Raw genomic sequence first — 27,001 nt, 5'->3', positions numbered from 1 at the left:
CAGGATTGTGGTTTTGACATTTCCTGTTCATGTCTGCTGAAGGGAGCTTTGGCCCATGAAAGCACCCACCCTGAAACTCCCGTGAGTCTCTTTAAGGTGCTCCTGGACTGGAATCAAACTGCAAGCTACAAGGAAAGTCATCTTCCCAAGTCCAGCCTCACTCTGCAGAGGCAGGTGACAGCAAACCACCTCTGAGCACCTCTTCCCTTGGAAACTCTGCGGGGGCACCAGCCATGGTTAATACTTATGGGGGAGTGCAGGGCTGATTCTGCACTTACTTTGTGCTTCCGTTGTGGATCCTGCTGAATTCAGATCGATTTGAATCCGGGTCTTCCTCTATTCCCCCCCCCCAAGTGAAACAGAAAGTGTTCTGCACTTGATTGGAGAAGCTCAGAGTGGGGAGGGGAACCAAGTGCAGCAGGACTCACTCTCTTTTCTTGAACGGGGGGGGGGGATTGGGGACAGCAGAGGAGGGGGAAATAAACCAAGAGGCAAATCTCTGCTGAGAGAAGGTAGGGCTTCTGGAGAGTAATCACTTTAAGACAAGCCTTGCTACCGGGAACCCAGAAGTCTTTGAACTGACACCCTGGCCTGCTTTGCTCCAAGGCATGGAGAAGCAAGTTAATTAGCAAAAAGCAGAGATCTGCACACTTCCTGATGGTGATTTTTCAAATATCAAGGCTTATATCCACTTCTGGATATCGCGGTGGGAAGGTAGGATCACTCCAGATCAACCATGCATGTTGCAGAGGGAAAATTTAAACGCTCCCAACATCAAAAATGGAAATCAAATGTAGTGTAGATGGGAGGGATTCATTCTAACTGGGAGCAGGTAAAAAGCCCCATGGAGACTACACTAGAAACAAGGTGATATAGTGGAGGGGCTGGGATTTAAGTGCTGCTGCTACAAACATGTTGGTAACTTATTGTGTTTTCCTCCCAGATCATCCTGGCACCATTCAAGGTGGGAGCTGAAGATTCCAGGGATTACAGCTGATCTCCAGGTGACAGTTCAGTTCTCCAGATTGTTGGCAGAAAAAGCTGCTTGGGCGATGGGACGCTGGGGCCTTATTCCCTTGTTGTCAAGGGAAGGCAGAAGTGGGCCACTGGGCCTTATATCTAAATTAGAACAAGAACGGAAGCATTCCCAAAGAATTAGTACAGCAAAGCTGTTTTTTTCCCCACTTAACTTTTATCCCTCCCCTCAATGGCAACTCCAAGCGGTCCATGTTCTTCTCCTCACCTCTTAATCTCACAACCCTGTGAGGTAGATTAGGCTGAGGGCGTGAGACGGGCCCAAGGTGAGCTCCCAGGACACAAACAGGAATTCACATCTGGGCGTCCCAGAGTGCAGCCCTACACTTTTCATGGCTACCTTGCTGTTAATGGTCAGACAACAGGGCAAAGGTCTTCCCAAAGGGTTTCAATTTTTGCCTTGGAAAAGGCAGAAAATCGGACTCAAGTCAAGAGCGTCAGCATGGAGCAGGAATTAAACAGTCACCTTTTTTTGGAGGGGGGGGGATCATGAATCTGCCTTATCTTGAATCCTTGTTCCATAGTTAGTGTTGTCTCCAGGGTCTGACAGAGGTCTTTCACATCACCCACTCACAGCTCCTTTAACTGAAGATGTCAGGGATTGAACCAGGGACCTTCAGCTCCTCCTCTTAGCAAGAGAGACACAAACTCCAATCACAGTCACTGTGGATGAACTTGGCCAGTAATCATGGCCCCCAAACTAAGCTACCTAAAGAGTGATTGAAGTGGATCATGAGCTCTTTCAAGAACGTGTGGGACATGAGATGTCTAGTCCGAGAGGAGTGGTATAAAAATCTAAATCAATAAAACCATAAGAAAAAAGACACCTTGAGAGTTTTTGCATATAATAAGAGAGAACCCAAGGGCCACCTCTTAAACAACATCTGTTCTTCCATACAAATCCAAAACACATACGAATAACAAAAAATCAAAGGAGGGCACTTCTCTTCCAAAACTGTCAACCCTGTTCTTCCACCAAGCATGGCTTTCAGGATACAAGAACATAAGATAAGAGCTGTGGTCCCTCTCGTCAAGCATCCTGCCACACACAATGGACAACTAGTTCCTCTGGAGGTAGAACAACGGGGCAGAGAGACTGAGATCATCCCCTGATATTATTTATACAACCAAAGCACCATTGGATCAGACCAGTGGTCCGTCTAATCCAGCATCCTGGATCATAGAGTGGTCAGCCAGTGCTTCTTGAGTTCCAAAAACAGAGCATTATTGACCTGATGTTTCCTCCTGGCACTGGTTTTCAGGGGCTTATTGCCTCTGAACACGGAGGATGCCCTTAGATACCAGATTACAAAATCTGTTTTAAAAAATCACCAGCAAAAATGCAACCAATAAAAATGCAACCAATATACTCAAACTTCAAAGTCATCACTGGAAGTTTAAAGTATGACAGGGGGTGGACAGTGCTGTCAAGTCACAGATGTGAGCCAATGGGCCTTATATCCCAGCAGCCCCTCAATCCCTCTCTTAAGCATTCCATACTGTCTGCGGAAGATATACCCAGAGTTACATTTGGATCACAGTATTGGTCCTTGGTTGGGATCGGCTGAGTTGGTTTGGGGGAATATTGCTGATTTGCACCTCCATCTTCATAACTGGTTTTGATATTAGAGTTAATGTTATTAATGTTTTAATGGGATTTTAGGGGTTGTGCTGTTTTTACTGTTTTATTCTGTAAGCCGCCTTGAAGTGAAATTATCAAGAGAGGCGGCGTATACAAAAATAAATGGATGGATGGATGGATGGATGGATGGATGGATGGATGGATGGATAGATACAGGATAGATGGATGGATGGATGGATGGATGGCTGCCTCTTCCTCGGAGGAGCCCTCTGCATCATTTAGTTCTTCTGGAGCTGGGTGCTCCACTATACTTGTCTTCTCATTGCATGACCCAAAGTGCAATAGTTTCAGTGTAGTCATTTTAGCTCCTTGGGAGAAATAAAGGTTTGATTTAATCTAGAGCCCATTTGTTTATCTTTTTGGCAGTCCATGGTGTCCAGAACCACCATTCAAACAAACTTTCTTCCTGTCTGCTTTCTTCACTGCCCAGGTTTCCCAGATACATAGTAATGGGGAATACCATGCCATGAATTGCCTTGATCTTGGTCACCGGAGACACATATTCAACAGCACTCTCAAGCTGAACACCAACTCCTTGGTCAGTGGAAATAGCTGCCAACATTGCCCCAGTCCAGTTGATCCAGTTTAAGTTTATGAGTCTTCATTCACCCTGTTATCTACTCCAGAGGCCTGTTCAGAAGGTTCATGGTAGATCAGAAGACAAGGAGAACGAGTTAAGTGCTCCTTATGTATTCATGACACCTCAACCTAAACTAGGCGTGGAATGCATCTTGTGGTTCTAATAAATGAAGCAAGCAGAAAGAACTAGATCTTTTGTATCTCAAGCACAGGTCTGGGGCCATATTTCCGAGCTCGTGGGTCACAAAGCTTCTGAATGTGGGCCGTGGGCCAGCCTTCCTTACTGGCCACCTCTTCCCTTTCCAGTTTTCTCTTTTGCATTTTGGAAACCAAAAGATCTGACCCTGGAAACAGTTTCTTCCAAGTCATGCATTGGCTGGTATTTTTTTCTTCACTGCATATCCATGTTGGGCAAGTAAACCGTGTCCTGAGGGTTGCTGGGGTGAATTTCTTAGCTTCTTAGGGGAAGAGCCTCTGCTTTGTGTGCCAAAGGACCCGGGTTCAATCCCCGGCATCTTCAGTTCAAAGAACCAGATAGTAAGTGATGGGAAGAGCTGCCTGGAATTGCTCTCCAGGAGACAGAGATCAGTTCACCTGGAGAAAATGACTGCTTTGGAAGGTGGACACCTCACACTTCTTGGCCACAACATCTCCAGGTATTCCCCAGCCCAGAATCGGCAACCCTCTTTATCAGTCTGCTTTCAAAGTACTGTATTTGCCGGCGTATAAGACGACTGGGCGTATAAGACGACCCCCCAACATTTCCACTCAGAATATAGAGTTTGTTACTTTACATTACAGTATTATGGGCCACTATGGGCAACTATGTCTATCCTAACTGATGTGCACCCGGCGTATAGGACGACCCCCCCACTTGGAGGCATGTTTTTCAGGGGGGAAAAGTAGTCTTATACGTCAGCAAATACTGTATTTTTCCCGCTTAAAGCCCCAAAATACAGATATAAATGCATGCTTTAAAATCCAGGATTTGTTCACTGATTATGCCTAAATGGTGATTTGGGATCAGTGATCTACACAAGGATTTGACTTTTAGATTGCTTAAAAAGAAAACGAAATCATTTCCCCCCCACACAGATTGTGTTGAATGTAAGCAGCAACATTCAAAACGTACACCTCATTCCCACATTCCCTGAGCAAATGTTTTCTTCCTCTACAGCTAGATTTTAACCAGAAGAAATTATCCCTAAAAGGTAATTAATTCTCCACTGAGTTTGAGGGGGGTTTGAGCACAGTACTACTGCGGTGGCTTCGGAGCTTTCAGGGGCTGACCTGAAAAACAAGTTATTAGCGACATTTTTGAAATCCAGTTAAGCCGTAAAAGGGCGGCGGGAGAAAGGGGAGGTTTTATAGGGAGACTAATTAGTTTATGACTAGGCTAGCCACAACTGAAGTGAAAGAAATAAACTTCGAAAGTGTTTAGTGTTGCTAGGTGCTTTTCGAAAAGCAAACAGAGTCATTTCAGAGTGCTGGGTCTGAATGGCAAGTCAACAGTACCTGCAGCAAGCAAAACCTGAGAAACACAAAAAAAAGGGTTTTAGAACTTGGTCTTGACGCTGGGACAAGAATGGGGATCGTCTATACCAGGGGTAGTCAAACTGCGGCCCTCCAGATGTCCATGGACTACAATTCCCAGGAGCCCCCTGCCAGCGAATGCTGGCAGGGGGCTCATGGGAATTGTAGTCCATGGACATCTGGAGGGCCGCAGTTTGACTACCCCTGGTCTATACAGTGCCACGCATGACAAGAGATCTGCAAATCTGATAAACATTTTTTAAAATGTGAAGTTCAGCCACAGAGTGCCATAACACGATAAGCAGCCGAGATAACTTTAACCGCTTTAGATATACCCCTGAAACGTGATTTTGAAAAATAATTGTGCGTACGAAACATAAGAGATTAGGAAACCGCACCATACTTTGGCCGTAGAAAAAAACTTTTTAAAGTGCCTAGTGCCAATCAATGTGAGAATATGCTGTGGTGTGTCGATCCACAGGAATCTCTCCCTCTTTTTTACTTGTAAAGGGTGGGTTTACAGACCGACAGGGCCTACATTTATTTAGAAACCGGAAACAAGGTTCCTAGGGGCGGCTGGAGATGCGCAGTGTAGAAACCCGCCAGGAGAACAGCCCGATCCACCCCTGACTGATGTCCTGTCTCTCTCAGTCGTGGGTCACATCCAGCTAAGCCGGTCGTATGATAATGGCGTTGCTAAAGGTCAATCAAAGACAAGCCAGTGCTTCCCCTCCCCGGCTGACCTTCGGAGCTTGTGACAAATTGCTATCAGTCAATGTCAACTAACGACAGAAGCGCTTTGGCTAATCAATTGTTCTAGAAATGATCAAGACTACTATTCGTAGGACAGCTCATTTTCACATCAATGCCTATGAAGTATGAAAAGCGCTCTCTCTCTCTCTCTCTCTCTTTTTGAGTTTTTAATAAGCTCATAAGTAAAGCAGTTACTTGGTAACAGGGGTCACCTTATTGAAAAGACAGTACCTTTGTCTGCCTTTTACATATCTATTTTTTTTTATTACCATATTATAGTAAAAAATATGCCACGCTATTACGGTGCCAGAGGGCGGCATAATGGAGGAGGCAACACTTCATACATTTTGAAATAAATACTTCTATTTCTCAAGGACCTCTGTTTGGATGTAAGTAATTGGTTATCTATTTTCCGGCAGCGCAATATTGAGCAACCCTTTTATCAAATAAACAGGAACGTCCGGCTATTATAAAGGTAGACTTCCGTTGGCGACCTCTAGAAAGAAGCCATTGGGGCAGGGGGCTAAGCTGTAAGGGCCTTGTTGTTTCATTCTGTCTTTAAAGGTCCACTCACTCGCCTTAATTGTTATCTGGGTATTACGAAATGCAAATTCACATTTTAAAAGGCTGCCAAAGAAAGCCATGCTCTAAAACCACCCATTGGGTGTGATCTTCCTCAGGCTCTGGGGCTTCGTGACATGACTGCTCCTAAATAGGGCTGCCAGCTCCTAGACCAGGGGTGGTCAAACTGCGGCCCTCCAGATGTCCATGGACCACAATTCCCACGAGCCATGGGAATTGGAGTCCATGGACATCTGGAGGGCCACAGTTTGCCCACCCATGCTCTAGTATGTATGGTAACTTTACACACGCAAACATTCACACGCAACATGAACAGTGTGAAATAAAAAAGTAACAAAATGCTGGCGGGAGCTCATGGTTATTGTAGTCCATGGACATCTGGAGGGCCACAGTTTGCCCACCCATGCTCTAGTATGTATGGTAACTTTACACACGCATACATTCACACGCAACATGAACAGTGTGAAATAAAAAAGTAACAAAATGCTGGCGGGGGCTCATGGATATTGTAGTCCATGGACATCTGGAGGGCCACAGTTTGCCCACTCGTGCTCTAGTGTATATGGTAACTTTACACACGTACACATTCACACGCAACGTGAGCAGTGTGAAATTAAAAAGTAACAAAATGCTGGCAGGGGCTCATGGTAATTGTAGTCCATGGACATCTGGAGGGCTACAGTTTGCCCACCCATGCTCTAGTATGTATGGTAACTTTACACACACACACATTCACACGCAACGTGAACAGTGTGAAATTAAAAAGTAACAAAATGCTGGCAGGGGCTCATGGTTGTTGTAGTCCATGGACATCTGGAGGGCCGCAGTTTGACTATCCCTATCCTAGACAGTTTAAGGGTAGAGTCTGGAGAGGGCAGGGTTTGTGGAAGGGAGAAACTTGGTTGGGGCAGAATGCCTCACAGCCCACCTTCCTCAGAGGCCATTTTCTCCAGGCAAACTGATCTCAGCTGGAGATCAGTGATAATCGCAGGAAATCTCAGGGCACCACCTGGAGGCTGGCAACCCTACTGGCTATGGAAGCCTTCTCCACATTGTTCTGGCAAGTTTCGCTCCCGGAAGTGACGTCATGTTTCAGCCACTGTTTGGCTCCCTCTCCTAAACAGAGGCACACTTGCCATTTTCCACGGACACATTAAGTATTTCCACAACAACCCCCAAAATGCCGCTTTTGTTACTTTATAAGGGCTGGAGCCCACAAGGACATTGCACTTTTCTCTGGTTTCTGAAGAGCATTTCGTCTTAATCCATTACAGGACGTCACACTAGAAAAAGCCTGTGGAGAAACAGCTGAGTGTGAAGCAATGTGCATCCTTCAAGCTACATAAACTTGAAAAAAAACACGCACGAGAGAGAGACAGAGAGACAGAGACAGAGACAGAGACAGAGACAGAGACAGAGAGAAAGAGAAAGAGAGACAGAGAGAAAGAGACAGAGACAGAGAGAAAGAGAGACAGAGAGAAAGAGACAGAGAGAAAGAGACAGAGACAGAGAGAAAGAGAGACAGAGACAGAGAGAGACAGAGGGACAGAGACAGAGAAAGAGAGACAGAGAGAGACAGAGAGAGAGATGGCACAGACATGATATGTACCGCATTAAATCCACGTTTTCACTTCTTTGTACTTGAGTCCTAACCAAATCTGGGTGTGTTTCAGCAAAGAAGAAAACTGTTGTTTTCTCCAGCAAAGCCTACAACATGACAGCAGTTTCAGATTACATTTTTAAAGAAGGGGTGGGGTGGGGGGAGAGGAATGGGCTACGGTAGTTTCTCAAATTAAAATATCTTCTGCAGCCTCCGCCACTCTCAGGTTGTCCACAGGAAAAGAAATGAAGGAGGGAAGGGTGACACTTAAGCCAAGCCATAATTGGAAGTATGTGAAAAATGAAGTGTCAGTTCGGTCAATAAAGGGCAAAGGTCAAGGGGAACTGTGGCCCAAACTGAGTGCAAAATGGGCTCATTAAGGCGGCCAATCGGAGCGCTCCGTCCCGCCTCCCTCCCATTTCTCATCAACCCTCGCAAAGCCCGGGGTCTGGGGGGCGTTATTACTTTTCTTGGCCATGTAAAAAAAGCCCAGCCTGCATAGGAATCGTTGCTCGGTCATCTGGAACATAATGTGACCTCACCACACACACACACACACACACACACACACACTGCCCCCCTCCCCTTCTAGCTCTGGCCAGCTAGCTTTAGCAGGCTGGTAACAGCTGCCTTGAGATTCTCCTCAATAATCTGAACTCTTCTACACAAAAGCTAGACAGAAGGCTCGGCAGGGCCCGAATACCGTTTCTGCGGGGAGAAAACCCTGGCCCCTTTTGCATCCTGCCTTAAAACAGGAGCAATCCGGCGGGAGCACAGGCGTTGCAAAAACTCAAACTGTCCGGGTGCAAATATATATATATATATATATATTTTTTTTTTTAAAGAACCACAGTGTCCAAACAAACTGCATGATCCAGCTAGTTAAAGACAAGTCCTACCAGAGTCCAAGAAGCTACATGCATCCCGCTGAAATGACAAGGGGCACTTTTGCAGAACTGTTTGATGACACACCACAATTCTGGAAACGTGGGGGGGGGGTGAAAGGACAAGGCAACATCCTTTTCTGTTTTTCTTCCCTGTATTGGACAAGTGAGGCTGCCTTTGGGTGATCTTTGGCCCTTCCAAGTCACTTCTGCCTCCACGGCCTGGCTGTGGCCATCCAGGTTGTGAAAACTGACATCTTTCATATCACCTCCTGCCTCTGTTTGTTTCAACTGGAGATGCCGGGAACGGAACCTGGGACCTTCCGGGGGCCAAAGCAAATGCTCTGCCACTGAGCCCCAGCCCCTCCCCATTCTTCTCCATCCCCAGCCACAACTCCTGATTCCAGGGAGACCTTTCCAAAGCCAAGGGCTCTAGTCCTCCAAATTCAGTCTGGAAAGCTTTCCCCCACAAATAGGGTTGCCCCCCTCAAGGCAGAACCTAGAAATCTCCCAGAATTACACCTGACCTCCAAGCAGCGACAGCAGCAAGAAGAGGAGGATGAAGCAGGGGGAGTCTCAAAGGGGCTTAGAAACACCTTCCTTTTCCTCTCCCCACAACAGACCCCCTGTGAGGGAGGTGGGGCCGAGAGAGCTCTGGCAGAACTGTGACTGGACCAAGGTCACCCTGTTGGCTGCATCTGGAGGAGGGGTGGGGAATCAAACCCAATTCCCCCTGATTAGAGGCCGCCGCTCTTGTTTTATGATCAGTTCCATGCACACGACGGGCTCTGCATCGGTCGCTGAATCTCCGGTGGCCTGGAAGCCCTGCAGATCAACACCTGGCAGGTGTGGATCCCTGGCCTGAAGGAAGAGCAGCTTTGACTGTCTCGTTTTTCAGAAGAGCGTCAAAGGTGACGTGAGAACAGCTGGTGGGGGAGAGTGCCGGGAAGCCCAGGGTGGCTACGCACCACAAGCTGCCTGCAACTTGAAGGTATTGCCCTGCCACGAGGGTCTGAATTTAGAAAAGTATAAAACAACCACAGATCAGTGGCACCTGGGCATTGGCTTCTGTTTCGGGGGGGGGGGGAAGTGCCTATTCTGTATCGATATGCAAGTTGACGCCAGCTAAGGATGCATCCCAGACGAGTCCCTCAGCGCTGTGCAGGCTGTTCCTCCATTCCTGAAAGAGATTCCGGCCTTACTTCCCCAGCTGGAAGTTCCACGTGGATAAGGGTCATTTGGGGAGCTCCTCAGCTACAGCCTTTAGACTGGCATGGCTGCCATGTTGAGACAACACAGCATCAGTTCCAACAACTTCTATTTCCACCTGGATCCTGATCACGTAGGGCAGCGGTCCCCAACCTGCGGTCCGCGGCCCGGTGACGGGCCGCGAAGGCCAGGGCGCCGGGCCGCAGTTCCCTTTCCCCACCCCCCACCGCAGTAAAAAACTTCCCAAGCCGCAAGCCTGCGGCCCGGGAAGCTTCTTACTGCAGGAGGGGGGGAGAGGGAATAAGGGCCGTGCCGCGCATCGCACATGCGCACATGTGTGCTGCGTGGTCAAAATCACGCATGCGCGAAAGTGCCGCACATGCGCGGTTTCGGCTGCGCAGCACGCATGTGCGCATGCACGGCCCGGCCGCGCGCGCGCGCGCGGCCGGTCCCCAGCCAAAAAAAGGTTGGGGACCACTGACGTAGGGTACCTGCCACTGCAAAGTGACCGGAGGGTGGGGGGGAGTTCACGGTTCTTAATACCTAAAGGTAAAGTTAAAGGTATCCCCTGTGCAAGCACCGAGTCATGTCTGACCCTTGGGGTGACGCCCTCTAGCGTTTTCTTAATACCTGGAAAGGCCTAATACTTGCTCACACACCCATTGGGTGTTGCTGCCGCCTATTAACTCGAATGTTAGAGTAGCTTCCTTATAGTTTGTGGTTTCAGATTATTGGGAATTGATTCAGTTCTTTCAGAATGTATCTTCTGAAGAGAGAGGGGATCCTGGGGCGAAAGCAGATGGATATGCACAAAGCTTGTTGAGATTTGCTTCTTACTTCATGCTACAGTGACTGATGCTTCTGTTTGGCCATTTGGACACATTAAGCACAGACACATAGCTCTTTACAAAAAAAGAAATCTACAGTTCCATCAAGCAAAACTTCTCGCTTCTGCAAAGGAGAGTAAAAAAGCAACTGCAGAACAACTTTGAACAGTTCTGGTTCCAGATAGTCATGGCAGCAAAAAAAAAAAAAATTAGATTTATTTTAGAGAGTCCTGCTTTTCCTAGGTGCAGAAAGTCTGCAGAGCACATTGATGCTGGCTGGGTGTGATCCTCATCAGTTTCCATCTCCTAAGGATTTCTACAGGAAAATCTTTTATGAAATTATTGATAATGTCTCTAGCAGTTTCACAATCACTTTTCCTCAGATGTGTCCCTACACAGGTGCAGAATTGAAAAGTTTGCTATAGGAGAAGATCATAGAATCATAGTATCATAGAATAATAGAGTTGGAAGGGATCTCATGGGTCATCTAGTCCAACCCTGCAATATGCAGGACACTTACAACCCTATCGCTCATCCACTGTAACCTGCCACCCCCTTGAGCCGTCACAGAATCAGCCTCTCTGTCAGATGGCTATCCAGCCTCTGTTTAAAATTTTCCAAAGATGGAGAATCCACCACCTCCCGAGGAAGCCTGTTCCACTGAGAAACAGCTCTGTCAGGAACTTCTTCCAGATGTTGAGACGGAATTTCTTTTGAATCATAGAATCATAGAATCATAGAATTGGAAGGGGCCATACAGGCCATCTAGTCCAACCCCCTGCTCTACGCAGTATCAGCCCTAAGCATCCTAAAGCATCCAAGAAAAGTGTGTATCCAACCTTTGCTTGAAGACTGCCAGTGAGGGGGAGCTCACCACCTCCTTAGGCAGCCTATTCCACTGCTGAATTACTCTGACTGTGAAAATTTTTTTCCTGATATCTAGCCTATATCGTTGTACTTGAAGTTTAAACCCATTACTGAGTGTCCTCTCCTCTGCAGCCAACAGAAACAGCATCCTGCCCTCCTCCAAGTGACAACCTTTCAAATACTTAAAGAGGGCTATCATGTCTCCTCTCAACCTCCTTTTCTCTAGGCTGAACATTCCCAAGTCCCTCAACCTATCTTCATAGGGCTTCGTCCCTTGGCCCCAGATAATCTTCGTCGCTCTCCTCTGTACCCTTTCAATTTTATCTATGTCCTTCTTGAAGTGAGGCTTCCAGAACTGCACACAGTACTCCAGGTGTGGTCTGACCAGTGCCGAATTAATTTCATCCCATTGGTTCTGGTCCGACCCTCCGGGGCAAGAGAGAACAACTCTGCTCCATCCTCTATATGGCATCCTTTTAAATACTTAGATGGTTATCGAATCCCCTCTCAGTCATCTCCTCTCCAAGCTAAACAGACCAAGCTCCCCCAACCTTTCTTCATATGTCTTGGTCTCCAAACCCCTCACCATCTTTGTTGCCCTCCTCTGGACACACTCCAGTTTGTCTACATCCCTCTTCAACTGGGGTATCCAAAACTGAACACAGTACTCCAAGTGAGGCCGAACCAGAGCAGAGTAAAGTGGTACCCTCACCTCCCGTGATCTGGACACGATACTCCATTTGATACAGCCCAAAATCCCATTTGCCTTTTAAGCTACTGAGTCACACTGTTGACTCATGTTCAATGTATGGTCTACTAAGACTCCTAGATCCTTTTCACACTTACTACTGCCGACAAGTCTCCCCCATCCTATATTGATGTATTTGGTACGTACATTCTAAACTTTTCAAAGCTGACTTGTTCGTTGCCCAACTACAACTTCATCAAGACATGTTTTTTGATTTTGTAAGGGAGCAGAAAGTTTTAGTTCTTCGTGATGTGATTGATCTGTTCAGTGGAGAACAAGGAAAATGTCTGCATAAACAACCTACAGAATTAGCTAAACGTATCAGAATAGGCTTTGCCATAACTGTTTCTTCCTACAGAAAGGTCATTCTTATACCTTTGTAGAATAAAAACCATTCGAAGGTCAGTCCAGTAGCACTTTTAAGAGCAACCAAGTTTAATTCTGGGTATAAGTGAGAAAACAGAGTAGCACTGACCTGTAACTGTTGTTCATTGATGTCTTCTGTGCAGACATAGGGGGACTGCACTTGCACAGGCCAACCACAGATTGTTTTTCTACTAGCGAAAGCTTTGAAGGGGAAAGCCCAGGCCATAAGAACCATTCATGCACCAGCCTTCCTGCCAGCAGGATTATTATTCTTCTCCTTCCCCTCAGCCTCAACCAGCTGTTGTAACCTCCCTCAGAGCAGAACAGAACAGTTGCCTTAGCTCCGTTCCAACCACCAGAGTTTGTAGTAGAGTCGGAGGGAGGGAATGTGTGTCTGCACAGAAGGCATCAATGAACAACAGTAACAACAGATACCGGTAACTGTTTTCTTGTGCTGTCCCACATTGGGACTTTTCCAAGCTGCATACTAGGAAAGTGAGAAGAGCTCCTCACTGGAACAGAGAATGCAGAACAACCTTCCTGAACTCTGCCTCCTTTCGAGCTTGGAGATCACTGGCATAAGGCTTAATGAAAGTGTCATCTGTTACCCAGGCTACTATGCAAATCCCTTATAGAGAATTCTTCAATGCAAGGTGGCTGAAAGCAAGACAACCTGTCGTGCCAAATGGATCTTAGACAAAACCCTGGGCAAGAAAATACAAACAGGGATACAATATTACTTTCCCTTGGGAAAAAAATTGAATAAAAGGCAGATCCACTCTGAGGGCTACCAACACTCCCATAAGTCTAGCACAACTTTTCTCAACCTTTTTACTATTAGAACCCCCTGAAACATTCATCAGGCTTCTAGAAACCCTGGAAGTGATGTCAGTAGGCCAAACTCCCCACCATGTCCCTGGAAGTCACATGTCACCAGAAACAGCATCACCCAGACTCTCCCACAGGATGTGACATCACATTCTATTGCCCCCCGCCCCCCGAAGCAATGCCAGAAACATCCAAGCAGCCTACTTCGCTGAGCGGGAAAAAGCACCACTTTGTCACATTCTGTCAACACAGTTACCTCTCTGGATTCCAACTGATACCATGAGCAATGGCTAGCAAAGATTTTTATGATTGGAGCCACTCCTCTTTCCATGCCATCCAATCCCATCATTGGCCATTTTGGGGGGAGGGGCAGGTTGACATGACCATATATGGTCATATCACCTGATTTTTTTTAAAAAGTAAGCAATATATATAAATTAATTAACTCCCACCCAATCAGTGAAGCCCTTTCACAGCCATCAAGAAACCCCAGAGTTTCATGAAAACCCTGTTGAGAAAGCCTGGTCTAGCAGATGTAATATCTACCAAAAAAGGCAACTTTCATGGTAAGAAAAGTCAAACTCTAGAAAGACAATGGTTCAAATGGTTTTTTTTAGTAAAACTGGCAGGATCACAGATTGAGACCCCTGAGGAATAAGACAGGGTCTCAGTGGAAAGATAATTTCAGGAACTGCCTCAAAAGCTTGTGTGCAAAACCCCCCTGAACCTAAGAATGGGAAACTGCAATGGCAGTAAGTTGTGTGTGAACAGAGGACACCACTAAACCCTTTGTAGCTAAACTCAGCCAGTACTCCAACACAGCAAGAAAACAGCATGAAAAAGGATGCAGACCTCTAGACCAGTGGTTCTCAACCTGGGGGTTGGAACCCCTTTGGGGGTCGAACAACCCTTTTACAGGAGTCGCGGCAGGGCAAACAGCTGGGCTGGGGGGCCGCCGTCCACACAACAGCCTTGTGGTGTAGATCAAGAGAGAGCGTTCGTCTGTCTGGATCAACGGAAAAGAGCAAAATCGGCATGGTGCGACAAAAGGCAGAACTGAACTGAGCAACCCCGGAAAAAACAACAACAATTTATATACAATCATGAACAATGGATCTTCACGCCATTGGTCAGTTTCGGTTTAATTTCTGTGGAAGTCACTTGCATAATGTTACGGTTGGGGGTCACCACAACATGAGGAAATGTATTAAAGGGTTGCGGCATTAGGAAGGTTGAGAACCACTGCTCTAGACCCAAGCATCAAGCCAGGCCCATTTAAGACCACAGGAATACCTGGCCAAAGGTTTCCATGCTTGCAAGCAAACCTCTCTAATTCCCTCTGAAAGGGAGCCCGTCAAGGATGGATCCACCACACTGTCAGGAACCTGAAGGAACCTGAATGATCCCAGAAAGGGAATACAGGTCGAGAAGGGTAAAGGACACCAAATCTAATGAGCAACTAGCAACAGCGTGCTCCTCCCACAGCGGTGAAAAAAGGAACTGAGGACAGGGGCCTCTTGGCTGAAGAAAACAGGATCTTGCTGGCGGGAAAGCTGGCACATGCATGGTTCTTTCAGCCCGGGGACATCCCCTTTACAGCTATAGCTAGCAGAAAAACACTCCATGGCCAGCCTGCACGAGTGCAGCCTCTCAATTGGGGCTACACAAGAAGACAAAGGAGGAACTGAATTCCTGCAGATACATTTATTATTATTTAATTATTGATTTATTTTTAATTTATATCCCGCCCCTCCCAACTAGTGTCGGCTCGGGGAGGCTCACAGATAGAGCAATAAAACCCCCATAAATACAATGCAACATTAAAAGACTTCCTTAACCATATAAGCGGAAGGTTAGTTCCCAGGAAGGGCTAATGAGAGCCCAGATACAGAACCGAGCAATAAGTATAGCTAACGTTTGATTAAAGCAGTTGGGAAGACCTGTGGATGGCAGCCAATTAGTATACAGATAATAAAAGACTTAATAAAAGATGTGAGAACCAAGCTTCAGCCCAGTTGCACCTTCCAGACCAACAAAGTTTCATTAACGTTTCAAAGTCCAACATGGTTTCCCCAACGGAAGGCTTAAGCTCTGCTGGCTGGAAAATTTCCATGTTAGAATACATCACTGTTAACTTCAAAGAAAAATGCTTAGAGCTGCCAACCTCCAGGTGGTCTCAGGAGATCTCCTGGGATTATCACTCATCTAGAGTCAACAAAGATCAGTTCCCCTGGAGAAAAGGGCTACTGTGGGAGGTGGACTTTATGGTGTTATACCCCACTGAAGCCCCTCCACTCCCCAAACCCCGCCCTCCTCAGGCTCGACCCCTCACAATCTCAGGTATTTCCCAGTGCAGAGCTGGCAACCGCTGGGATTTGAAATGTTTTAGAGGAAAAGAGAGGGCATTCCCAATGTCTTATGCCTTCAGATTGTATTGTTTCTGTTGTGGTTTATTTTAAACTAGGGACAAAGCCCGTTGCATTCAGGAACACAATGGGTGCTAGATTGGAGGGAGAGGGGGAAGAACTCTGCATATGGCTTCTCCATCCCCCAGGACCTGGAAAGCAAGGATCTGCAGCCTCTAAGCCTCGGAGGCATGTGGAAGGAGGAGAGAGTGGTCCGGGATAGGGGATGGAAGGCGATTAGCTAGCCGCTGGATAGACAGGCAAGCCAGTTGGAGACACTAAGGGGTGGGACAGCCGCCCTGAGTGACTGTTAAGCACTTAGTGGCACTTAAGTCATGAGACCACGCTCCTCCTCCTAGGCCTTACCAGAAATATTAAATGCAACAGATATATATTCATTAATAATGTTAAAAACCAGTAGAATGCTACAAATGTGTTGACTTCACCTTAAGTAGTGCGAATTGCAAAAGAAAAGGGGCCTCTTAAATTTATGTTGCATATTATTCCCCGGTAAACGTTGGAAGTCAGAAGGCTACCAGTTCCTGCTTCGGCTCTTCAACGGTTCACCGTTGCAGGCCCATTTTTTTTTTACTAGGCTTAACTTGTGATGAGGTCAGCAACTTTTCTTTAAACAGTAAAGCGGTTCAAATACTTAACATTCCATGCAGAGATGTTAATCGCAATTTGCGCCTGATTCTCTGTATGGCAGGGGTAGTCAAACTGCGGCCCTCCAGATGTCCATGGACTACAATTCCCAGGAGCCCCTGCCAGCGTTCGCTGGCAGGGGCTCCTGGGAATTGTAGTCCATGGACATCTGGAGGGCCGCAGTTTGACTACCCCTGCTGTATGGGAACAGGTAGCATATCAACTTTAGTTTAAAAAACTCATCTAGTTAAAACGTAGAACTTTGCAATTCTAATGAGTCCCGTTCAACCTTTTCCTGTCTTTGCTTTCTTTTTAGAAAACACAATTCCTTTGTTGTCTAAGTGTGCTTGAATGAAACAGGATCATAAAACTACATTTAAAAGTATATACCTATTGGAAGTTCAGAGCCTAGTTCAATGAAAGAAGTCCTTTTAAAATTTCGATTAAAGGCCCTTTTTACATTTTTAATTGTCTTTAATTAACCGAAATCCGTGGCAGTTGGCTCTTTCAGAAGTTACCAAAAAAATATCTACTTTTTCCCCCCACAAACGCTGCTGCTCTTTTTTTTAAAGCGATACTAATTACATTATAAGATATGCAACAGAAACATGAACCACCAACAACCTGTGCCTCTGCTTTTTCTCCAGTACTGAACGTGATACATTTCATAGAATCATAGAATCATAGAGTTGGAAGGGATCTCATGGGTCATCTAGTCCAACCCCCTGCACTATGCAGGACACTCATAACCATATCGCTCATCCACTGTAACCTGCCACCCCCTTGAGCCTTCACAGACTCAGCCTCTCCATCAGATGGCTATCTAGCCTCTGTTTAAAAATTCCTAAAGATGGAGAACCCGCCACCTCCCAAGGAAGCCTGTTCCACTGAGAAACTGCTCTAACCGTCAGGAACTTCTTCCGGAGGTTTAGACAGAATTTATTTTGAATTAATTTCATCCCATTGGTTCTGGTCCGTTCCTCCTGGGCCAGAGAGAACTCTGCTCCATCCTTTATATGGCACCCTTTTAAATACTTAAAGATGGTTATCAGATCCCCACTCAGTCGTCTCCTCTCCAGGCTCAACAGACCAAGCTCCCCCAACTTTTCTTCATACGCCTTGGCCTCCAAACCCCTCACCATCTTTGTTGCCCTCCTCTGGACATGCTCCAGTTTGTCTACATCCCTCTTCAACTTTGGTGCCCAAAACTGGTATGGCTCAAAGTGCTTTAGCATTCTTGTAAATCTCTAGCAAATACTTGGATAGCAGATAATCTAGTTGCCCCTCCTGTCCAAGTGAAAATTGGAAGCGAGGAAGAGCTGTTTTTAATACCCTGAAATTTGAGCCACACATTACTTTAGAGCAGGGGTCCTGGTGCCTATAGATACCACGGCACCTCCTGGGACTTTTTCTGGCACCCACCAAATGGTTTTAGAAAGTGGGTGGAGCCAGGTGGGACTTTTGACCAGCAAGGATATTTGATCAGTTGTGGAGATTTTAAAAAAATGTGTTGGGGCAGTATTACACAGTGTGACTCCACCTCCTGTGACAGCCATTTTGTGATGCCCGCCATGCAATATCAGAATTCCAAATGAGCTTGCAGGTTCAAAAAGGCTGGGGTTTGTTCTTAGGGCATTTATCTAGGAGCTGGAACATCCAAATTCAGATCCTCATTTTGCCACAGAAGCTTGCCAGGTATCTCTTGGACTGTCACTGAAACCCACCTCACCAAACTGGCCAGGGATTCTGGTTTCTCAGGGGCGGGGCATCATCTGAGCATGAAACTGGGGTCACTGTGGGTGGGAAGGTAGTTGTGAATTTCCTGCATTCTGCAGGGGGTTGGACTAGATGACCTTAGAGGTCTCTTCCAACTCTATGATTCTATGATTCTAAGGTTGCTGTTGGAAGGAGAGAATGGAGGAGAGAGCAATGTTGATCACTGTTTTAGTTCCATATTAGGGGAGAAAGTGGATTATACAAACAAACAGATGAATTTACCATCGTGTACTATCACCTCCCATGATCTGGACACGACACTCCATTTGATACAGCCCAAAATCCCATTTGCCTTTTTAGCCACCGAGTCACACTGCTGACTCCTGTTCAATGTATGGTCTACTAAGACTCCTCGATCCTTTCCACACATGCTACTGCCAAGACAAGTTTCCCCCATCCTATATTGGTAAATTTGGTTTTTCCTGACTAAATGCAGAACTTTACATTTGTCCCTATTGAACTTCATTGTATTCAGTTCAGTCCACTTCTCAAGCCTATCGAGTTCATCCTGTATTCTGTTGCTGTCTTTAGTTGTGTATCCCAGTTTAGTCTCATCTGCAAATTTAATTAGTATCCCTTCTAATCCCTCATCCAAATCATTTATAAATATGTTGAACAACACAGGCCCCAGGACAGATCCTTGGGTTTCTCCACTTATATAAGATAAAAGTCCATCTGGAAGAGTGGAAAGGGGAGTGGGATCAGTGGAGTGGTCCTGGTTCTACTTCCCACTGTGCTCTGAAGGGCAGTGAGGGTAAAAGCAGACCAGTTGTCCGGGAGAGGCAATAAACAGCACATGGAGATCGAAGCCTAGAGTTGCCCGCTTCAGGCAGAGAAATTCCTGGAGATTAAGGGGTGAAGTCTGGTGAGAGGTGGGGATTTGAACAGGGTATAATTCATACAGTCCAACCCTACAAAGCTGCCGTTTTCTCCAAGGGAACTGATCTTTCTGTAGCCTGGAGTTTCGTTCAGTTGTAATTCCAGGAAATTCCCTGTCCCCACCTAGAAGTCAGTAACCTTTCCCCCAATATTCCCTCCAAGTACTGGTATTCAGAGGTTTACTGCCTCTGGATGGGGAGGTTCCCTTCATTCAACATGGTCAGTAAGCCACTGATGGACATCTCCTTCATGATCAGTCTCATCCCCTTTTAAAGACCATCTGTGCTAGTGGTCACCCTCACTAAATCCACTGGCAGTGAATTCCACAACTCCATGCGTGTTGACTGTAATTCCTTTGTCCCTCACGAATCTATTGCCCATCAACTTCACTGCCCGAGTTCTAGGATTTACGTAACCCTTCTCCGCAAGAAGGCATGATCAGTGCTCCTGGGAGGACAGGCAGGACGAAAAAGCATCGATAGTGTATAGTTCCATGGCCCTCTCCAGTCATGAGGACTTAACAGAACCACTCTCCAGAAATCTTGTGAAAGTCAATACTCACTAGACATAAATCAGGGGGCTTTCCCTGTATCTTGGTGTCCAGAAATGCCCATTGGCACTTACCGTGAAAGGTGCTTCATTCATTTATAATGAAGCATTATAAATTCTAACCGTAAAGGGCCCCATAGAAGCCAGAATAGTCCTAGCCACCTAATCACTTAAACCCTCTTTCAAGAAGGCTGTCCGTTCAGTTTCCAGAAGTTAATTTTTTGCCAGAGAAAAAGATAAAGAAAACCAGGGAGATGGTGTGTCTAGTCAATCAAAGCAAAGCAATCACCACTCATGACCTTAGCCAAACTCATGGGTTTAATGGTAGCGAACACAGAAGCTACACATATAATTGTGAAGAGCAAAGCTCACTCGACCGCACTCCCTGTGAGGCAGGAGAAAACCTGGAGAAGATGGGCGTTTCCACCAGGGAGACAGGAAGAGGAAGTAGTTTTGTCTGTTGGTCCTGCCTCCCTAGCAACAGCGGTCAGTACCATCCATCATGGATGGAGTCCTAGAACCCAGGGAGAACAACATGCCGTCCTATGAGGGTTCAACAGGAAAGCTACGGAGATTTTTAATTACCATATGGCAGGTGCTTAAATCCAGATCAAAACCAGAATTCAAAGTCAGGGGCCCTACCTTGTTCGCTGCTGTTGTCTCCGCTGTGTGATGTGTGTCCCCCACTGGAGGGCCCCGGCGTTCCCCCTGAACGTGTCGACGCCGTGTCATCATGGTCTCTGTTCCAGGAAGGCTGTAGGGATAGGAATTAAGCAAGGTGTCAAGAGAAAAACACCTCCAATACAGTCTTGAGGACAAAACACGATACTGTAAATTATTGGGTGATGGCCAAAACCCACTATCACTTTAAAAAGAGAAACATTTGAGTGCTGGTTAAATTGCAAGATTATATGGGCTCAATCCTAAAAAACAGAGACATCACCCTGCCGACAAAAGTGCATCTAGTCAAGGTAATGGTCTTCCCAGTTGCAATGTATGGCTGTGAAAGTTGGACCATAAGGAAAGCTGAGAGTCAAAGAATTGAGGCTTTTGAACTCTGGTGCTGGAGAAGACTCTTGTGAGTCCCTTGGACTGCAAGGCAAACAAACCGGTCAGTCCTAGAGGAGCTCAGCCCTGACTGCTCCTTAAAAGGCCAGATCCTGAAGATGAAACTCAAATACTTTGGCCACCTTATGAGAAGGAAGGACTCCCTGGAGAAGAGCCTAATGCTGGGAGCGATTGAGGGCAAAAGAAGAAGGGGACGACGGAGGATGAGGTGGCTGGATGGAGTCCCTGAAGCAGTCAGTGCAAAATTGAGTGGACTCCAGGGAATGGTACAGGACAGGAAGGCCTGGAGGATCATTGTCCTGGAGGATCATTGTCTATGGGGTCGCAATGGGTCGGACATGACTTTGCAACTAACAACAACAATATGGGCTCAATTTTTAAAAAGACTATTCTTTTTTAAGTCTACGGGTAGAAAGCATCAATATTTATCAATATTTATATATAACATCAGAAGAGCCCCGCTAGATCAGACCAGTGGTCCATCTCGTTCAGCCTCCTGCCTCACACAGTGGCTGGCCAGTTCCTTTGGAATTCTGAAGATTAGTGCCTCTGAAAGCGGAGGTTCCCCCGAGTTACCATGACTAGTAGCCATTGATGGACTAGTCCTCCTTGAATCTAGCTCATCCTCCTTTGAAGCTGATTGTCTCTGTGGCCATCATGCATCTTCTGACAGTGAGCGCCACATGTTAATCACTCTCTGGGTAAAGAGATGCATGATGGCCTCAGAATAGTGAGGTCAGGTTTGCACATCCTGAACATGCTGCCTGAACATTCATAAACAGGAGAGGAAAGAATCACTATCCTTTAATTCAGCTAGACTGGAGTCCAGGAGAACTGCAGAGACCAACAAGGTTATGGCAGGATGAGCTCTGGAGAGCCAAAGCTCCCTTCCTCAGATACAAGTTGGATATCTCTGAGATCTTTTATCCCAGGACTCTCCAAAGCTCGTATCTCAAGATTCTTATTGGTGCTCCTGGATTCCAATCTAGTCACTCTTCTATGGGACAAACGGCCACCCTCTGAAACCATCCCGTGATCATCCTCCTTTGAAACCATTCCTCAGAGTTGCCCTCTGCCCAACGTGCTCCTCTACTGGCAGTGTCCTAGCAGAAACGAGCGGGTTTAAAAGGATGTAAATCCGCTTAGGCTGGCACTGTAAGGAAGCCAAGGTGGAGACTGCCCTGGAATAGGTAAAGATAAAGGTATCCCCTGTGCAAGCACCGAGTCATGTCTGACCCTTGGGGTGAAGCCCTCTAGCGTTTTCTTGGCAGACTCAATACGGGGTGGTTTGCCAGTGCCTTCCCCAGTCATTACTGTTTACCCCCCAGCAAGCTGGGTACTCATTTTACCGACCTCGGAAGGATGGAAGGCTGAGTCAACCTTGAGCCGCCTGCTGGGATTGAACTCCCAGCCTCATGGTCAGAGCTTCAGACAGCATGTTGGCTGCCTTACCACCCTGCACCACAAGTAGCTCTCTGGAATAAGGCCCTGCAATTATAGAGGAGAACCCTGAAAACGCTTATAGGGATGCTGAACAATTTGCTCGGGGGTCCAGTCGGTGTCAGCTGGACCATCTCTGGGCAAAAGGGACCAATCTTTCACATTTTCTAAAGGAAATTAGAGCAGCCATGGCTATGTACACTCAGCCCCATGCTGGGCAGCTCTTGTACTACAGAACGGAAAACAGATGTTGCTTCTTATCACTGGATATGTTTGAAAGTAACATTGAGATAGCGGAAGAAGAAAAAACCGGCTGCAAATTAAATTCCACCGAAAAACAAATCAGGGCAACAATCCTCCCATGTTCTCCCTTTATCACCAGAAGCCATTTTAATTAGCTTTTAGCACTAAGCTTTTTAAAAACATCACAAGAGACTCTCGGGTCATCCTACACAGCCTTGTATGTGTATGCGTGCATCCCCGGCGGAAGAGCTTGTGGAATGGCCTGAGGAGAATTGTTGTGGGAGGGGGAATGGGGGGGAGGCGATGTCAAGCAACATTCCGACCAACCACGGTGAAGCTGTCCAAAGCACACCGAAACAGATAACAGCCAACAATTCTTGGATGAGATTCAAGGCGCAAAGTCTTAATAGATCATTTCTGCACTGGAGGTTCCACGCTTGGCTGCAGGCTGGAGTTTGAGCTGAGGCAGGTTGCCCCGCCTCTTCCTGCTTCTGCAACAGGAGAGCATTTAGCCCGGTGCACCTTGTCCACCCCGGATTTGTGCTCCCACACGGGAGCCCGGGCAGCAAAGTTCCCAGTGCAGAAACGGTCAAAGTCACTCCATCTTGTTATGGGTTGGGCCTGAGTAATCTTGGTCCTGTGAAATCTTAAATGGTCAATAAGACCAGTGTTTCCTAACCTGTGGGTCAGGACCCAAAAGGGGGTTGCAAAGGGTCTGTAAGTATACCACTAGCCAGCCCTCTCTAATGGCTGCTCCTGCCCTCTGCATCATTCCTTCACATCCTCATGGTTCATGTTGTGCAGTCTCCCCTTCCACCTCTCTTTGTGTCCATTAGGAGGAAAAATTGTCTGGCAATTCATCACTTCCTGGCAGTAGCTGGAGAGAGGACGACATGCAATGCCACTTGCTTGGGGGCAGCTGTGCCCTTCAGGTGATGCATGTCTTCAGGTGATGGCAGTCTTCAAGCAAAGGTTGGATACACACTTTTCTTGGATGCTTAGGGCTGATCCTGCGTAGAGCAGGGGGTTGGACTAAATGGCCTGTATGGGCCCTTCCAACTCTATGATTCTATGTGGGGTCCTCAACAACATCTGGCTTGCCACTGCAGGGAACACCTGGCTGAATTCAACAGGCAACAAGGTCATTGCTCACCTGGAGAGCCAAAAAACCTGGGGTAGGCCCCAGATGGGTCACCATGCCATGTTAATGCATGAGTCACCATACCCAAAAGGTTGGGAACCCGAAACTCGATATGACAGGGAAGCCATGTTGGTCTAATCCAGGGGTAGGCAAACTGTGGCCCTCCAGATGTCCATAAACTATAATTCCCATGAGCCCTTGCCAGTGGATTTGCTGGCAGGGGCTTATGGGAATTGTAGTCCATGGACATCTGGAGGGCCACAGTTTGCCAACCCCTTGTCTAATCCCATCTGTGCCATTCACAAAAGAATGGGGAGGGGGGAGTCTATTTTCAACAACACTAGGAGGGGGGAAGAATAGGGAAGCTCAGACCCTCTCGAGGGGATGATCAAAAGTTATAGAGCTCTTGAAATGCTACAGGTCACAACTTTTCAGAGTTTTTATTTATTTATTTTTACAAGCCCTAGACAGCCAGCAGCTCAACTGTGGGGCTTCCCTGCCCACTAACCACAGTTTCCCCTCTACTTTTAAACTCCTGTATACAGCCCCACAGTTAAATACAGGTGTGACACAGGGGGAGGGGGCAGGTAGGGGAGAGAATGCACATGACTACTGTAATGCCAGGATCAGGTAGACTTTGTGATTGGAAGACTGAAGCAGCCACTGCGAAAAAGAAATGTGCTTTTACAAATATGTGCCTCTTTCTTTCTTTCTTTCTTTCTTTCTTTCTTTCTTTCTTTCTTTCTTTCTTTCTTTCTTTCTTTCTTTCTTTCTTCTTCAAATATGTGCCTTCCTTCCTTCCCTCCCTCCCTCCCTCCCTCCCTCTTTCTTTCTTTCTTACAAATATGTGCCTTCCTTCCTTCCTTCCTTCCTTCCCTCCCTCCCTCCCTCCCTCCCCCCTCTTTCTTTCTTTCTTTCTTTCTTTCTTTCTTTCTTTCTTTCTTTCTTTCTTTCTTTCTTTCTTTCTTTCTTTCTTTCTTTCTTTCTTTCTTGCAGCATACCAAAGGAATGCTGTCAGAGGTAATCTGGAACACATGCTCAGAATGCAAACCGTCTATGCATAAATTTTCAGTTTGTATAAACGCAGCTTTGAAAGGTGAGGGGACACACACACACACACACACACACACACACTTGTTTATTCAGAGCTCTGCAAGGAAGAATGGCACAGGGCAACTCAGGGGACAGACAATGCCAGGCACGGAGCCCTGATGGCTCGACACACGCTAAAGGGGTTCCTTTTTTTTTCTTTTCTTCCAGTCCCGTGCACTACAAATCCCACTTGAAAATATAATTAGAACGAGAAAATGGCAAACTATTGCATTAACTGTAATTGAAGAGAAGACGAGCAAGACGGGTGGGAGGCGGGAGGGGCCCAGGGGAGTTCCGGGAGGCGTCCGTTCCTTGCAGCGGCGTCTCCAGAGTCCACTCAGGCTCTTTATGTCACTCCCGACTACTATTGTTGACTACTGATCTGACTTGTAATTAATAGAAAAGCCACAGATAACAAGGTGGAATATTGAACCGCCACCACCGTAACCTCAGCAGAAAAACGTTCATTAATCTGATTGGAAGAAGGAAGGGCTGTGCTGGAAAAGGAAAGGGAGGCCCGAGAAGGAAAAGAATTACAGGCCGTGCTCCACGCAGTGGGCAGCTTCCCCTCCTCGATGTGACAACAGCTCTGAAATATTCACCATCTTTTAATGAGCTCCACTGATTTATTCCACTCCATTCGGTTTGCTTCCCCCCCCCCTCCCTCCAGCACCCCCCCCTTTTCCACTGCGCGGGATGTAGATTAATTCAATGGTTAATTGTTTAGTAAATTCAATTTTCCACATTCTATTCCGCACAGCTTTCGCTGAGGTTCTTAAATCTTCAGCCCTGAGAAGCCCGGTGTTTTCTTGATCTGTGCCTACCTTCTTTCTTTCTTTTCTTCTTTTTTTTTTTTTCAATCACCATTTTTCTTCCTCCGCCACTTAATTCACCATGAAAAGATTTTCCTGGCTGGAAATTCTGATTCTGCTATGATCTGTGAGGCATTCCAATGCGGTGCCTTTCCATTGTGCTGGGCCTCCGATGCCGGCTTGCCTTTTTCTCACATTATACAGCCGCTCAGGCAAGGAATGTCGGCCTCTCTGCCTCCGTTGATGAGCGTTTCGGGCCGTCCCCTGTGCTTCCAGCTCTGCCTTCAGAGGCGACGGCTCCTATTTATGCCTCTCCTCGCTCTTATGGGCCGGTTATTTTTATGACCTGGGGAAAATTAAATAGCCTCCCCATCTTGTCGCTTTTGATTCCTCGCAACCGGCCGTGCTTGGAGGAGTACTGGTTTGAGCAGTGCTTTTCAAGAACAAAACAAGGGATGCTACCTGTGATTCACCCGCTGGAAAGAGCTGCTTGTTTTAAATCAGTTACAAGTTGAAGAGCGCACCAGTTGAACAGCAACGCCAGTCTTGTAAAGGGACGCTATTTTGTAGGAAGGGATTCCTTGCTCCCGAGTGACACACAAATGACTTCCAAAAGCGTCCCCCATCTTGCTGCCCACCTATATCTCTTCTGGATCCTAGGCAGTGTTTTTAGAAAGTGGGGCTCCTGCCCCCAAAGGCTATTGATGGGCCACCGGCTGTGCAGGTTGAAATGCTGTTGTTTTGGTGGCATCTGCCACTACAGGGCTGCTTTTATATCCTCACTCTTTCTCTCCTGCTGTGTTTTAAAAGTTACTCTTGTCCCCTGCACATCAGCTAGTCGGGGGCGGAGTACCTCCACTGGTAACCACTTCCTGATTGCACTCACCCCCTTGTGCCGAAATTCCAAAGGTGCCCCAGGCTCAATAAAAAAATGCTGGGGACAGGGCCTCGTAAAAGACCCATGCTCAGTAGCTGATAGCAACACTGAATTGACATTAGAGCATCTGCAGAAGAAATGGAAGAAGCGTCCATTTGAGATCAGGCTTATCATCCTGGCTCCTGCGGCCCATGAGAACAGGCCGGTTTCTGCAGTTGCTCTGTCCTACATAGAAAAGCCAGGTTTCGTTTAGCCAACTATGGCAAATTCATTTTAATATCCAGGGCCTGTGCTGATTGTTTCCTGAATTTTAAGCAAGATATCTAAATAGCTATTTCTCAAGCAGCAAAACTGCAGATACCTAAAGCTGCAGATGAGGACCACGCTGACCCAAAACAGGTGTTTCTGCAAACTATGGGGTGTTCAGGAAAACTAGGTGTTCAGGAAAATTGGACATGGGCAGGGGAGATGAAATCCACCCCCCTTGTCAGGTCTCAGGGACTATGCAGGGCTGGCCCTGGTGAGTATTTGGATGGGAGACCACGAAGGAAGTCTCAGGCCACGATGCAGAAGAAGGCAGCGGGAAAGCCCCTATGATAGTGAAGCCCTGCATCGTTTCCT

The 27,001-nt window shown here is 46.8% G+C and overlaps 1 protein-coding gene across 3 annotated transcripts in view; it reads right to left on the bottom strand.

Annotated features, from left to right (window-relative positions):
• The window catches only part of MEIS1 (Meis homeobox 1), a 218,151-nt gene that overhangs the window by 142,121 nt on the left and 49,029 nt on the right, over positions 1–27,001 (bottom strand). For all 3 annotated transcript variants that reach the window (XM_077314850.1, XM_077314857.1, XM_077314866.1), the window contains exon 7: positions 20,350–20,461. In XM_077314850.1, the coding sequence (XP_077170965.1) occupies positions 20,350–20,461 (112 nt within the window). The remainder of the gene's footprint in view (positions 1–20,349; positions 20,462–27,001) is intronic.

The sequence above is a fragment of the Paroedura picta genome, chromosome 1, assembly GCF_049243985.1.
Source record: "Paroedura picta isolate Pp20150507F chromosome 1, Ppicta_v3.0, whole genome shotgun sequence".
Classification (NCBI taxonomy): domain Eukaryota; kingdom Metazoa; phylum Chordata; class Lepidosauria; order Squamata; family Gekkonidae; genus Paroedura; species Paroedura picta.
This window is presented reverse-complemented; position numbering and strand designations above follow the sequence as displayed.